The 14738-nt window shown below is 45.4% G+C and overlaps 1 protein-coding gene across 1 annotated transcript in view; it reads right to left on the bottom strand.

The window, feature by feature from the left end:
* NWD2 (NACHT and WD repeat domain containing 2) overlaps positions 1-12510 on the bottom strand; it is a 140874-nt gene extending 128364 nt beyond the window's left edge. Inside the window, exon 1 of the mRNA XM_090266993.1 lies at positions 12360-12510. Within this exon, the coding sequence (XP_090123119.1) occupies positions 12360-12510 (151 nt within the window). The remainder of the gene's footprint in view (positions 1-12359) is intronic.
* Positions 12511-14738: the final 2228 nt, after the last annotated feature.

Genomic DNA, 14738 nt, shown 5'->3' on the forward strand with positions numbered 1-14738 from the left:
TATCCGTGTGTGTGCATGTGTATTCGAGATCCATTTCCAAGACGGCTCATTCTCCTGGCTGGGGTCTCTCCATGGGGTGGATGGATTCTAAAGAACAAGTTTTCAAAAGATCAAAAGTAGAAGTGGCCAATTTCTAAAAGTCTGGGCTCAGAAACAGTACTGTGTCATTTCAGTCCAAGAGTCTAGATTTAAGGAGAAAAGCCATGGATTCCATCTTTCAATGGCAGGTGCACCAACAGTGTGGAGCCATGTGACAAATTCCCTACACCTGATAAGATTTCCAGTTCAGCAGTGATTTTATCCAACTGCAAAACTCCTATTTTATAAGTGCTCTCATCCCCCATAACTTCTCAGATAAATACCTCCAAACGGTAGGTGGCTTCTCAGAGGTGGGAAGGTCTGGATCTTTTTTTTTTTCATTTTTCCTACAAATTCTCCCCATGATTTTTGTAATTCCTTTTCTATACAGATGATTTAGGACTTCTAAATAGAGACCTTGGGCTTTTGGGACCTTTTTCTTACCATGTCTTCTTTTCAGTGTTCTCAGCAGTTTTTTTTTTTTTTTTTTCTTTAACATTTGATATCTTTGGTTAACTTTATCACTAATTTATGTCAGTCAATCTTGAATTATATTTTCTAATTAGAGAATTCTCTAGAACACTGTCAACTGAACGCGATCCATAGAAGCTACACTCTGCTTGGCAGCTAACTAGAATACAGGTTCCACTACACGCAAGTAGATTGCCAGTCTATGTAATAGTTTCAACACATCTTTCTTTAGAAAGTGATGATTCTATCAGTTCTGTAGTTTGGGCAAGAAAATTTCTCACCAGTTATTTCTTGGACAAATGTCCCCTTTCACACTGGCTTGTCCTCTCTGCCTTGGCCAAACAAAACGTAACTCAAGCCTTGCACTTTGTTGCTGACATGGTCCCATTCATTCCTCTGCCCCACAGTGTCTGCAGCTGCAAATGCACTGCAGAAACAAGGACATGCACCAGTCCTCACCCGGCAGACATTCCTGACCAATCACTGCTCTCTTTCCCGCCAAGCCTGGATGTGGCCCCAGAGCATCTGTGCTTACAAAACGCTTTAGTTGGCCACTACTGATCAATCAACAAGACTTCTGGGATATCTAATACTATTCCCTCTCTCTGAAACATCTCATTTTCCGTCAGGACAATCAAGTCTTTCTGATCTTTCAAATATTGTTCTGAAGTCCTATTTATTTAATGGCCCTTCCTGCTCCCCAGCCCCAGCGTCTATTCTCTAAGAAACTGGAAGCCATACTTCATGCCACCTGCAGTGCTGGCTGTTCCCAGTCCCTGGACCCAGAAGTGACCTCAGCTAAGGAATGTCTCATCACTTCTATCCCAAGCCCCAGGGACTCAGGGATAAATTACTCAGGGAGCAGTTCTGACCCTGGCCTTGGGTTCTCTAGTCCTGACAATATACCTGTCCCAGGACCTCAGTCCCACCTTATGATAAAACCAAGGCTGGGATCCTGCCTTGGTTGTATCAGATGCTCCCTGTCCTCTGCCTCCACCTCCACATTCCCCACCTCAGGATGGGGATCTTCTACCCACACCCTCAATTTTCCCTTCATTCTTTGCACCTGCCTGAACTCCTCCAATTACTATCTGAGTAAATTCCCGAGTTATTCTCCTGAGACTCAAAGAAACTAAATTTCAGCATGTCTTTGCTCATTTGCTGAGTAAACTTTGAAATCAGAATCTCTGGTACCAAACGCTTTCTCTTCAAAAGCTGTGCTCCTCGCCTGGATCTGGACTTGTTCTCATCACTTAAAGCTGGACCAGCTCCCGCCAGCCACCACAGTAGAAACATCTATTCCTCAGGTTTGATACAGCTTGGTCTTTGCCTCTTGACTAAATTTGACCATCTCATGCCTGACCGGGAATCAGACTGGACAGTTTGATTCCAATTATTCTAACTGGTCTTTCACGTAAACATCCCCCTCACAACCACAGTGCTTGTATTTTTAGTAGCTGTGTTTGTCCTGCCTTATGGATGGATGAGTCTGAAGACTAAAGACAGCAGTATGCATCTTACTCCCGTTGGAACTCTCCACACCAACTGGTTAGAAGTTAGGTTGTATACAATGGGTATCTAATAAATATTGCAGCTGATGCTTAGAATGAAATCTGAAGGAAATATATTCAGTGTCAAAAGTCTCTCTGAATGACACTAGACATTAGATTAAGCATTATGAGAGGTACTCTTCTGATTTTGTGGTTTCATTTCTGAGTTAGATTCTGTAATCACTCTTGGAATAAGACACCTGACATCTGGGCTTTGCTGTTTTCTTTGAGTGTATCCATGTCAAAGTCTTTGATATATTTTGGATTGAAAATGAGAGTTCAAGGAAGTACTTCATTAGAAGTGGGTATTATTCCATTTGAATTGCATCCAAAGCCGTATTTTATCCTTTTATTATAACTTTCTATAACATAACTCCTTTTTCTAATGATACATCAGCCAATACACTTTAATTTCTTGAATGAATCTTGTTTGATTTCAACAAAAAAAATATGATGGAAGCTAAAGTTTTGAAGAAGCAATACAAAGGTGTCTATCTTTTAGCAGCACCAGACTTTTTTCTCGATTGTACATAACTCAGCACCTGTGTATACTTTTGAGATACCCCCTACAAGCTTTACATTTATTTAAATCATATGACCATTAAGAACAAAACTTAAAAGAATTTTTGAGTTAAAGATAACTTTAAGCTTACTTTATCAAACCCAATAACTATGTAGATGAAGTCCTATTATTCTGTAGGAATTGCATCATTTCACATTTTAAAAGGTGTTTGTGACTTTGCACTTAATTTTTTCAGTTGTCTATTACTGCATATCACTCTGCCCCAAAACTTAGTGGTTTAAAACAATGCATTATTTCTAGAGAGACAAAGTGACTTTCTCCAAGGCTGTGCTAAGCACTTCCCCTATAAAAGTATTCTGGTGCTGATATCTGATTTAAGGTCTTGCTTTTATACATAAGGTTATGTCATATAATTTACTGTATTTTCTTCTATTAAGATAGTTGACTGTGATATAATTTGGGTTATGTCAAACTAGATATCTAAGTTAAAGGCTCCCGAGTAATTAAAGGATCCCACTGTGCACAAACATTAAAACTGAAACAAATATTCATGTCAGGGAGAAGCCTTGCTTCCTCTAACTGGATGTCCCTTCTGGAGCCTAAGACTCCTCATACTCTTCTTTACCTCCTCACTTGCCCTTTTCAGACCTGGATTGGCAGGGATAAGGAGCAACTTATTTGATTAGAAAATGTGAGAAGAATAAACCAGCAGGCTCAACTCACCTGTTCACTTGTTCCCCCAGGGACTGAAAGTGTGGGGTATGCTCTCTCCTCCAGGCTCCATGTTTCATGGGCAGACCTTCAGGAGGCCCCCTAGTGTGGGGGTGGAAGAATGTCTAATTCTACTGTTTAGTACTAGGAAACACAAAAGCATTCTCTACTGTTATCTTCATCAGTCAAAAAGGGATATTTTGATTTCCTATCTACAAACTCTCCAGTATTTCTTCTGTTTAAAATTTGGGAGGTTCTGGAAGGGTGTCATTCACGAAGTCAATGTCCATCCTCAACAACTTATCATTATCATCCTCAACCATGAGCACTAACACTGGGTTAGCACTGTGCCAGGCTACTAGTTTACTCACTCTCTATGCATGGTACCATTTAATCTCATTCCAACAGAGGTCTAAGAAACTACACACTACACAAAGGGGGGCTGTGCCCCTATCAAAGTCCGCCACCATTAATCCCTGCCCTTCCTGGAACGCATATGCCTCTCCTCACATCCAGACCTGGGGGCGCTTTCTCTCCCCTTGGAATCTAGGCCAGCCTATGAGTTGTACAGACAGAATGCAGCAAAAGTGACATTCTGGGACTTCCTAGTCCAGGCCTTAAGAGGCCCAGCAGTGGCCACTTCCCTTTCCTGGGAAGCTAGTCCCCTATAATGAATCCTCGGCTAGACTCCTGAGTGATGAGAGAAAAACTGGGGAGAGCAAGCCCTTGAGGAGAAGCCAGACACGCAAGTGATCCCTGACTGCCCAGCCTTCCTAGGCTTAGCTGAATGCCTAGGGACCCCAGGCAATGTGTCGTGGAACAGAGGAACCTCCCTGCTTCTGAGGCCAGGCCTGGCCTGAATGCTCAGACATTCAATTGTAAGAAGTGATAAATCATTCTTTCAAGTCACTAAGCTTTGGGATGGGTTGATAGCCAGCAAAAGACGAGAAATAAAATACACACTTGCAGATGCCCATTAAAATGGCAAATAGTGTCAATGCCATGGTATGACAAGAACTTTAAAATATCTGCTGATGATTTATTAAACCATAAAATCATGATCTATTTGTATATAGCATACCTATATGGTCCTAGTCATGCTTTCTTTGAAATGTCATTCTAAATGAGCCACCTTCAAAGGACAAATGATAATAGCACCTCAAGACATCAGCTCCACTCTTATTCAAAGAGATAAAAGCTCTTCATGGAATGATAATCTCTCTCTACTGCCAGCAGAGATCTCATCCTTCCTCACTTCGCCTCATATTTGATCAGGGTGCAGAACAGTCTCTACCCCCTGGCTCTCTATTCATTCCTCTAAGGAGCCCTCCCAACTCCTCACTCCGAGCCCCCAGGGTAGCCTAACTCCTCCGCGGGGTCTCTCTAATGCTGTGCTCACATCTTAGCACAGTGCTCATCACATACATCACCTTACTTACATAACCTCGGGAGAGCAGCAGAGCCCTGCGTGTTTGCTAAGCACCAGAATAGCACTGCCTGTGGAGTAGGTGCTTGATGCATATTTACTTGTTGCACGAGGGAGTGAGTGGACGTTCCTGCTTCCCCCTTGGTTTTGAGTATCCATTACCGCTTCTGTTCATTCTCTCCCTTGTGATACAGGGGCTGGAAGCCTGAAGTCCCAGTCCTCCTTTTTGCCAGGGCCCAATGCAATTCTGGTTCTGCTAGAGGGATATATTCCATAGCTGCGTGGGGTCTGGGGCCCAAGGGCGACAGGGAAGTTCCTTGGCCGCCAGTTGTGTTGGGTGTCCTGCGGTTTCAGCCTGATGCGTGTGTTTGTAGTGACTGGTCAGATACCTGAACCAACTGTGATAGGAGCAGTGGCTTCTGCAGTTCCCGGCCCTCTGAGGGACGGCTTTGGCAATTTACCTAAATGCCTAGTGATGCCCTTTCAGTCCTCAGACCCTGACAATGACTTTTTCAGAGCACCTAGTTCCCCCAAGCATCTTGAGTGGTTTGTTTTACCATCAAGTTCTAACTGATAGGGCTCTACAGACCGCCTTCCCCGAGGGCAGGAAACGCCTTAGTCATCTTTGCATACCCACACCTGCACAAGTCTCTAGATCACAGTGGAAACTAATAATAATAAATATAGTAAGAACAACGGTAAATACTTAATGTTTACAAAGTGCCCAACACTGTTCTAAGTGCTTTACATCTATTAGCTTATTTAATCTACTCAATAACCCTGCAAGGCAGGTACTCTTATTGTCCTCTCTTACAGATTAGGAAACTGAGAACAGAAGAGTTAAACAACTGCTCAAGAAATCACAGCATGAAATGGTGGACTAAGGAGTCAAACCCAGGCGGTCTGGCTGTCAAGTCTGTATTTGTATCTAATACACTCTGCCTGCCTGAAAAATGTTCGCTGAAGGATTTGAAAATACAACCCCTACAATTCTAGAACTCACTTATATATATTTTATTTGCATTTATCATAAAATAACAGTTCAGGATATTCTCCAGTAAGACTCTTACCATTTAAAGATGTTCCTGCATTATGAGAACAGTTGTGTGTGTGTATATACACACACTCATATATTTTTTTGCTGTGCTCAACTGTATTTTTTTCTGACTACTCATAAAAAATGAAAAAAAAAATCCAGGGATACTTGGAAATAACATTGCAGGAAAGGTAAGAAGAACCATGGTGAAGAATACTCATAGGTTTCATATGATTTCTTCAGCACATCTTTCTAGCTCTTGTCTGGAGCATCTGCTAAAGCAAATGGCCACTGGTTGCAGCAACTGTAGGGAAAACATTTCTCTATTCACGGTGGCTTCTGCCAAAATGGAGAACAAGCTTTTCTACCGAGACTCCAATGACATGGGGTATCAGGGAAGATGCAAAAGCGCCCAAAGTAAAAAAATCTATTTGGGAACTGACATGTGATCACTGTTATTGTGGACAAAAGTACACAACCCTCAAAGACGCATAAGTCTGTGTGGGGAGAAAAATGGAAAACACAGGTGTTTGAGCGTCTCCTCGACTCCAGATGTCTGCTGACACGCAGAGGGAGACCCACAAGTACAGTAGCCCTGGGCAGGGCCCGCCGATACTCCTCAGGGGAGAGGTGTCTTAATCTGATGGGTGCATTTGGAAGGAAAATCTGAGCACAAAGAGCCCAGCCTTTTGTTCTCTCCTGTAAGTAAACCTGTCATTCTTCTCTGCTCCTCCATGTCTTAAATGTTAAAGGGGCAACTCTGTCTACTGGTGGGGTGGCGCAGGTCTGTGCCCTCTCTGTCCACTGCTGAGAGTGACTGGGAGGGTAAGTTTGTGCAATCCTAGAGTTAAAAGCCACATTCCTCAATAAAGGGCCACAGCCCTTAGCTGCAATTTCAAAATTCCCAAAGTGTTGAAGACAAAAAAATGTCCCTAATTCATCAAGTGGCAAAATCTGAAGTGACCTGAATCATTGGGAACAAAACTGGTCTTAATTGACATAAGCTACTTACAGTCCTTAATATTCCACTTAGACCTTTCTTTCACACAATAGCCTGTAATTCCATGTGCCCAGGTAAGCTTTAAACTATTACAATGAAATAATATTAAAAATTCAGATTCTTAGTCACACTAGGCACATTTCGAAACTTCAATAGCCTTACAGAACTAGTGTCACCAGATGAAGGCCTTTCTAACACTGCGGAAAAGTCTATTGGATAACCCTTAGAGGGAAGTAAATGTTTCCTTATAGACTTTTAAATTTTGATTATAGGGTATTACGTGAGACTCCATATAACAAGCAGTATACACTCCACTTCTCCCAAATCTAAAAAATTTGGAATTCCCAAATCACCTCTGGCCCAAAGGGTCACAGACAAGAGCATTCAGCTCTGTATCAATTTTTGATCAGCAATAAAGGCAATATCTTGGTTTTCCTTTTGATTTAGACCTTACTCGTTATAGACTGAATGTTTGTGTTCCCCAAGGTCATATACTAAAGCGCTAACCCGAAATGTCATAGTATTTAGAGGTATGTCCTTTGGAGGTAATTGGGTTTAGATGAAGTCAGGAGGGTAGGTAGCCCACCACCCCCATCATGAGACTAGTATCCTTAGAAGAGGAAGAAACACAAGAATTCTCCCCCCCCCCCCCAAACCATGGGAGACATGGCCTCCTTCCCTGTGACAATGGGGGCAGAGATCAAAGTGACATAGCTACAAGCCAAGGGACACCAAGGATTACCAGGAACCACCCAAAGCTCAGAAGAGGCAAGGAAAGATTTTTTGCTGGAGCCTTCAGGGGGAGCGTGGCTCGGCCGACACTTCTGAAATCCAGCATTATGAGACCATCCATTTCTGTTGTTTAAAGTCCAGTTTGTGGAACTTTGTTATTGCAATCTGAGGAAACTAAGGTAGATTTTGCTACTGAGAAGTGGAGTGATACTTTATAACTGGGTGATGGGTAGAGGCTGTGAGAATTTTGGGGTGCATTCTGGAAAAAGGCAAGATTGCCATGGCGCAATTCTGGTGAGGACTCAGAGGCGAGAGAAGAGCTGTGGTGGAAGCTTCTTTCTTCTGAGAGAACACATAAGCAACCGTGAACAGGATATGGATGGTAAAGACCACTCTGGTGAGTTCTCAAGCAGAAGTGAGGACCCTGTTAGCGGACAACGGAGAAATGGCAGTCGTTGTTAGAAAGTAGAAAAGAACTTGGCTGAACTGTGTTTTTGTGTTTTAGTGTTTTGTGCATGGCAGAATTTGTGAGCCACAGAACTGGTTATTTCGTTGAGATTTATTTCCAAGAAAGCACTGAAGGAGTGGTTTGGTTCCTCCAGACTGTTTAAGGGGAGACATGAACTGAGGAAGAAACTGAGGAAGGTATTATCAAGCAAAAAGAATCTGTAAAATTCTCAGCCTATCCCTATTGCAAAAAATGAGAAAGCAAGCTGAAGAGAACACTGAGTGTGGTTGAACAATCATTTGTTAAAAAACATTAGTGTGGGTGTGGACCATGGACCACTCCAAGGGAAACAGAGCCAGGTTGAACTGAAGGAGAAAGAGACAGGACAAAATGAAGGCAGGCTGGCAGACTTCTTAGCTCCTGTAAGACTGGCCTACAGAGCTACCAAGCTTCGAATGTCCGCTATTGTTCAAGGATGACCTCAGAGGAGATTCGAAGATCATCAAGGATGCCTCCTTGATTTCACAGGTGTGGGATGGCACTGCCTGGGTTTCAACAGGACAAATATTCTCTGCCTGTTGCCTTGGGGGCAGGGTCCCCTGCAATTTTGTTGGGTGAATCCATCCCCACAGATCAATGGAGGTGAGCCTGCCACCCCAGTGGGTCCATAAGGTGGAGCATCAAACCCAAGAGGATTCTTCTAGAGCCTTCAATCTAATGGGATTTGCCTTGTTAGGTTTGGGACTTGTTTGGGCTCCTTCTTCCTTTCTTTCTTCTAATTTCTCCCTTTTGGAATGAGAATATCTATCCCCTGCCTGTTCCACCATTGTATTTTGGGAGCACATTATCTTACCGGGTTTCATAGGTTCACAGCTGGGCAGGAATTTTGTCTCCGGATAAACCACATCTAGAGTCTCACCCATATCTGATTTAGATAATATTTAGATAAGACTTTGGGCTTTAGATTCTAGAGTTGATGCTGGAACAAGTCAAGACTTCCGGAGCTGCTGGGATGTAATGAATGTATTTTACATAAGAGAAAGACAGGAATTTGGGGGCCAGAGGAAGAATGTTATGAACTAAATATTCGTGTCCCCTAATTCGTATGTTGAAGCCCTAATCCCCGTTGTAAATGGTATCTGGAGGTGAGCTTTTGGGAGGTAATTAGGTTTACATGAGCTCATGAGGGCGGGGCCCCCATTATGAGATTAGTAGCCTCAGAAGAAAAGAAAAAAGGAAGAGAGATTAGAGCTCCTTTTTTCTCTGCCACCTGAGCACTAGGACCACCTGACTACCAGGAAGGAGGCCCTTACCAGGGACAGAATCTGTTAGCACCTTGATCTTGGCCTTCTCAGCTTCCAGAACTGTGAGAAATAAATGTCTGTTGTTGAAGCCACTCAGTCTATGGTACTTTGTTATAACAGCCTGAGTTCAAATATTATGTTATTCTAAATTGGTTAAAAATTGAGACAGGGAAGAATATTATTTATCAGGCTCACTCAAATTCCAATAATAGGAAGAGAATTGTGTAGGCTCCTCTCCTCTGCATATTCATGTACAATTCAGACTCATCACAGTGGAAGATCCATGAATCTGAGTCAATGCTATTGCCTCCCCTACACTGGTTATTTTTTCATTGGTAGGGATTGGTCTGATGCAGATAACCTTTTGGACAGAACTATGTCCATTAGTGTTCAGAACATACTGAAATTTTCTTGAATGCCCCCATGGCTACGTCTTGGTGGAGGTGAGGTGGGTCAGGACAGCCATGTCCACTTCCTACTACTCAGCTTCTTCTGGCTGTCAGCCTTCAAGAAAAAGGACAGCACTTACCCATGATATCCAGCTTGTTTTCTTGTCTATACGGATGTAAGATATCTTACAGAAATCTGGCATGAACCTAGCCCTGGCCAAAGAGTACCGTGAGAGATGTTTGGAGTCCCTGCAAGCTCTCCACTTGCTTCATTCTGCTATATGAGTTCAGGCAAGTAGCGTAACCTGGTGTAGCCTCGGTATTCTCTTCTGTAAAATAGGGAGAACACTCTCTGGCCCACCATCCTCACAGGGTTTGATGGAAATCAAAATTAAAATATTGAATGAGCTAATATATGGAAAAGTAAGTTTTCTATTCCAAAGACATGCATTATCTTTATTACTGATGGGAAATTCCCCACAGCCTTGTAAAACAATACCTATAAAAACAATCATCTAAGTGAGAGAGACCCTGGCTGGATTCTTAAAAGAATGGCTATGAGTGCAACACAAAGTAGCTTTTATTTAGAGCACAAATTGCATTTCCACTTGTAAAGGAAGGCATGAGATAATGTTCTTTGTCTTATTTTGACAGTGGAGAGGCTCTTGAGTATTGGCCAAGAATCTAATATTGGATTGTACCAAAATGCACCATTTGCTTCCTAAATTGTATCTATAAAGGTCTCACGGTAAAATGCTGCCTCTGACAGAGCATTTACCAAAACTGCAAGTCTTCACATTCAGGTTCTAAAAAGTAACCATCTCTGTCTTTTCTATTCAACATACCCTCTGCTCTCTAATTCAGATCCGATTTGTGGTCCTGCCCCTATTGAAACTTCTCAGGTAAGCTTCACATTTCTGATCTTTTAAGGTGAATATGCAAGCTTCTCAGCTCAGTGGCCAGAAGACAAGATCAGCAACTCTCTCCTGCTTGCTTTCCTCAGGTTAATATATGCTAAAGTTTTTATTTCAAGAAACTAGAGAATTTAAAGAATCAGGTGGACACGCTTAAGAAAAATGACATTAATCTTGAAGATTAATTCAATACTTAGCTGACTCAAGTCAAATGTATTATTATTGGTTTTTATCCCAGAAATTGCAACTTTAAGAAAAAAAAATAACTTTTGATGATATTAACTATTTTCACTGAATTTTAGAAGCAAGTTATCTAAAGAAAAATAGTAATTTAGCTACTTTTACATCAGTAGATTTAAATATTTCATGAGATTTTTTTCTTTCAAGCTCAGGAGAACTGAAAATTTTGAGACCAACCTTTTTCTAACACTTTAAAATGTTTTAGCAATTTTTGTAATCCTTAAACAGGCTGTATATCTCCATGATTTTCTTTATCCAGATTAAAGTAAAAATTCTGGAAGACATATTTGAGATAAAAAGATATTTAGAGTGTACTGTAGCTTTCTAACCCCCCCCCCCTTGCTTATTAAATTCTGTGCAAGTGAGTTGCAAACTGATAAAAAGCCAGTTGTTGCTCCCACTTAAAAAGTACAAAGTCCTTCTAAGGCTGATTAGAACTAGTTTCTGCTAGTGCTTTTTTTAAAAACAAATTTTTCAGAAAATTTTGTTGTTGTTGGTCCTCTCTGCATGCTTTTAACAAGCAACCAGAGCCTTGGGTTTTCAAAAGATTCTATGCAATGATTGCTTGTCAACTTTTTTTTTTGACCCTTTTACTTTTCTGTCAGACCCCAGGCTTGTCAGCATCAAGAAAAAGTTCGTTTTGGATCTCGCACGTCTATTTCAGTCTCCTAAAAAGTCATCTTACCGCTGAACGTTTATTGTTCTAGAAAAGGCAATTCCTGCAGTTTTACCCAACTCATGTCAAAGGCATCCTACTTCCTCTTCACTTACTGGGAACTTTCTGGATGGGAACTAAAAAGCAGGGACGCGCAAGGAATTAACCACCCAGCGCTCAGCTGCCGTGATTTGTGAATGTAATAAATCAACAAGTTTCACAGCGCCCACAGACCAGGTGCTCAGCCTTAAGCCGGTACAAGGACTTAGAAGGCCAGGTTCTGGACTGGGGAGACCCAGCCTGGGACCCAACTGCAGAGATGGGCTCATCCTGAGCCTTCCACTGAAAAACCAGCTCTCGGCTAAGAGCCAGCTGATCTCCCCCACGGCTTGTTTCTTGTCGACCTCTGGGGGCCTTCAGTCCACAGTGGTCTTCTCCCCCCCCCCCCCACCAAGGACGCGCGTCTTGGGGAACACATCGCCTCAGCCTGAACAAGTAGAGAAGGAGGGCGCCCCTCTTCGGAAACTGGCCGCGGAGAGCTATCGGTCTACGATAAGCTGGGAGAGGAAACCGCTAAAAGAAAGGGAAAGGGGTGGCAGTGGCAGGTTGGAGCTTCCAGAAGCATCTGGGACGTTTCTTAGCTCGACCGGGAGGAGTAACCCAGAGGGTGAGAATGGGTGTCCTAGGGGAAGTCAGCAGGCAGAGGGGATGAGCGAGGCAAAAGTGACTCAAATGAAATTCCCACGCGCTCAGGGCAGCCGGGGCTTCAGCGGGAGGAAGGGAGCGCGGCGGACGCACGCCACACCCGACTGTGCTGCGGTGCCTCTCTGCCGAGCCCGCTACGCGGACTGACAGAAGGACAGACAAATCCGAGCGACTTACCCTCAGGGTTGGCGCTGATGAAGACCCGGACGCTGCGGCCGGCGGGCACGAGGTGAGAAGGCAGGGCGGTGAGGTTCCCGGAGAAAGCCGCTCGCCGAAGCGCAGAGTCCCGGGGGCAGGGCAGCTTGGTGCCCGCACCGGCCGGCCACATCGCCCTTTGGAGGAATAGGCGCCGCCGCCTTCTGCTTCTCGGGTTCCTGCCCGCGGCTCCGCGGAACAGTGAGGTCGATCCCCGCAGGCAGCGCGGCTCAGAGCCACTCGGAGCCCGAGGTGCCGCCGGCGAGCTCCTTGGCGCACACCACCGGCCGGTGGGGAGTGGCCATATGGACCCTCGGGCTTCTGTCGCCGCCGCCTCCTGCCCCACTGGGCGTCCGCCTTCGCTCTCTGCGGGGGTTCAGCGCAGCAGCCGGTGGTAGCGGGAGGTCAGCTGCCGGCGGCTACGAGCGCGGCGCCCCTTTCCGCCGGGAAGCGCCCCCGCTTGTCGCGGAGTCCGCGGCCATCTCCCCGCCGGTGCCTGCCGCGGGAGGAGGGGGCTGCCACGGAGGTGGGACCGAGAGGGCGTGGGAAGTAGACCAAACTTTATCTACGACAGGCGTCCGGAGTTTATCGGAAGCTGCCTCCCGTGGCTCAAACAGCGCCGGGGGCGGGGGCCTCCGGCTACCGGGGGACTTACTGGGCTTCGCTAAGGGCGATCCTAAGCGCACGCGGTTGCCTTCTTGGGGGAGGAGAGGAAAGAAATTAGCCCGAGATCCCTGCTACCCCGCCATCTCTCCTAAAGGTCGGAGAAGCCCTGAGCATTTTCGGGAATACACGGGTGCCGGCGTCTGCGCGTCTTTGCCCAAGTGCCGGGAATACGGCCTCAAAGTTAGACACACGCACTGAGCCCGGACCCTGAGGGTCTGAAACATCAAGACGCAGCGCCTTTTGGGACGTCTTGGAGGAAGTGTCACCGCCAACCTATCTCTAGTGGAGCAGGTGGCCCCGTCCTGCTGCTCCTTTCGCTCCACTCCTCACGCGCAGCAAAGCGGGGGTTTTTATAGGGAAGCTGCGCGACTCACGTGCTCTTCGCCGCGTGGTCGCGGAACCTTTCCAAGAGCGGAAATCCGCGGGGAGCCCTCCCAAGGTCTCTAAGGTTCCAGGGGGTCCATCCTGCTCCAGCTTTGGCGCATTCCCGGCCGTTCCGCCCGCCTAGCGTCTCTCGGGCCCACTGGCCTTGAGGTTGCCGGCCCGCCCTGTGCCGCCCCGCGCAAGGTCCCGCAAAATGCAGGTGACCGCGGGTTCGGGCGAGGTGCTAGAGATCACCGTTGGCGCTGGGCCACTGTTCCAAGTCCATGCAAAGCTTGAGTAGGCTCTAGCAGACGCTGCTCTAACATGACCAGAGCGGACGCAGGACGGTGCTAACTGGGGTTGGCAGCACGAGGTGGACAGCTGGTCTGGGCCACGTCCTGGGTGAACTGAGATGCAGATGGACCCAGCTGTGAAATTGTCATCTCTGGGTCACGCTCTACCGCACCTATGGAAATACGGCAAAGCCCAGAACAGGAATGAAAACCTGGGGGGAAGGGAGAAGGGACTGTTTGGTCTCTTAATTGAAGTTTGTTCTCCAAACCCCTCATTTTGAGCTGCAGGTCAGAAGCTCTTTAACTTTTAGAGAGGAAGAGCAGCTTTTCAAAAAAAAAAAAAAAAAATGACATTAGGGAAGGGCTGGGTGGGCGCAGGATGGAAGCAGTTCGTTCTCTGGGGCTTGTGTAGGCAGCTCCTGGCTCCCTCTAGGCCTGCGCTTCGTCTGGGCCCTGCTGGTGGCAGCGAAGTCCCAGGCTCTGCTCTTTATTTTGCCACCCCATTCCCCGACACACACTTTCTGGGCTAATCTTTTTGGAAGAATTGGGTCTCATGTTTTTAAGGCTGCTTCTTCCCTGCTGAGAATGAGGGGTCAGACAGCAGTACCCACTTTGTAATAATTTAATGCAAGCAATAAAGAAGCCCTGAACCTACCCAGGCATTTGTTCATATGATTCCATTTAGCAAATGAACTCCTTCCCCTCTCCAGCCTCATTACTCTCAGGTGGGAATGCTCTCCTGCAGGAAGGAGGTCTCTGAAAGGCCTCCTGCTGTCCCGGGAGGTACAGACTGAGTTCTGGGACAGGTTATGAGTATACAGTATCTATTACAGTATCATCCTGTATGAATATACCGTATTTATTATCACTGGAGAAAGGAGAGAGGTCAACTTTATGCCTGATCTTTGTGTCGTTTGTAAGAGACTGATAAGGAGTTGTCATCTTGCTAAGGACCCGCCTTCCTTCCTTTCCTGCCGCCTATTTATTTAGGGGTTTTTCTCTTAAAACTAGATTAGTATTTGTGTCTTTTGACCTTTGC

This window comes from Furipterus horrens, unplaced genomic scaffold (assembly GCF_987537825.1).
Source record: "Furipterus horrens unplaced genomic scaffold, mFurHor1.1.pri manual_scaffold_2, whole genome shotgun sequence".
Lineage (NCBI taxonomy): Eukaryota > Metazoa > Chordata > Mammalia > Chiroptera > Furipteridae > Furipterus > Furipterus horrens.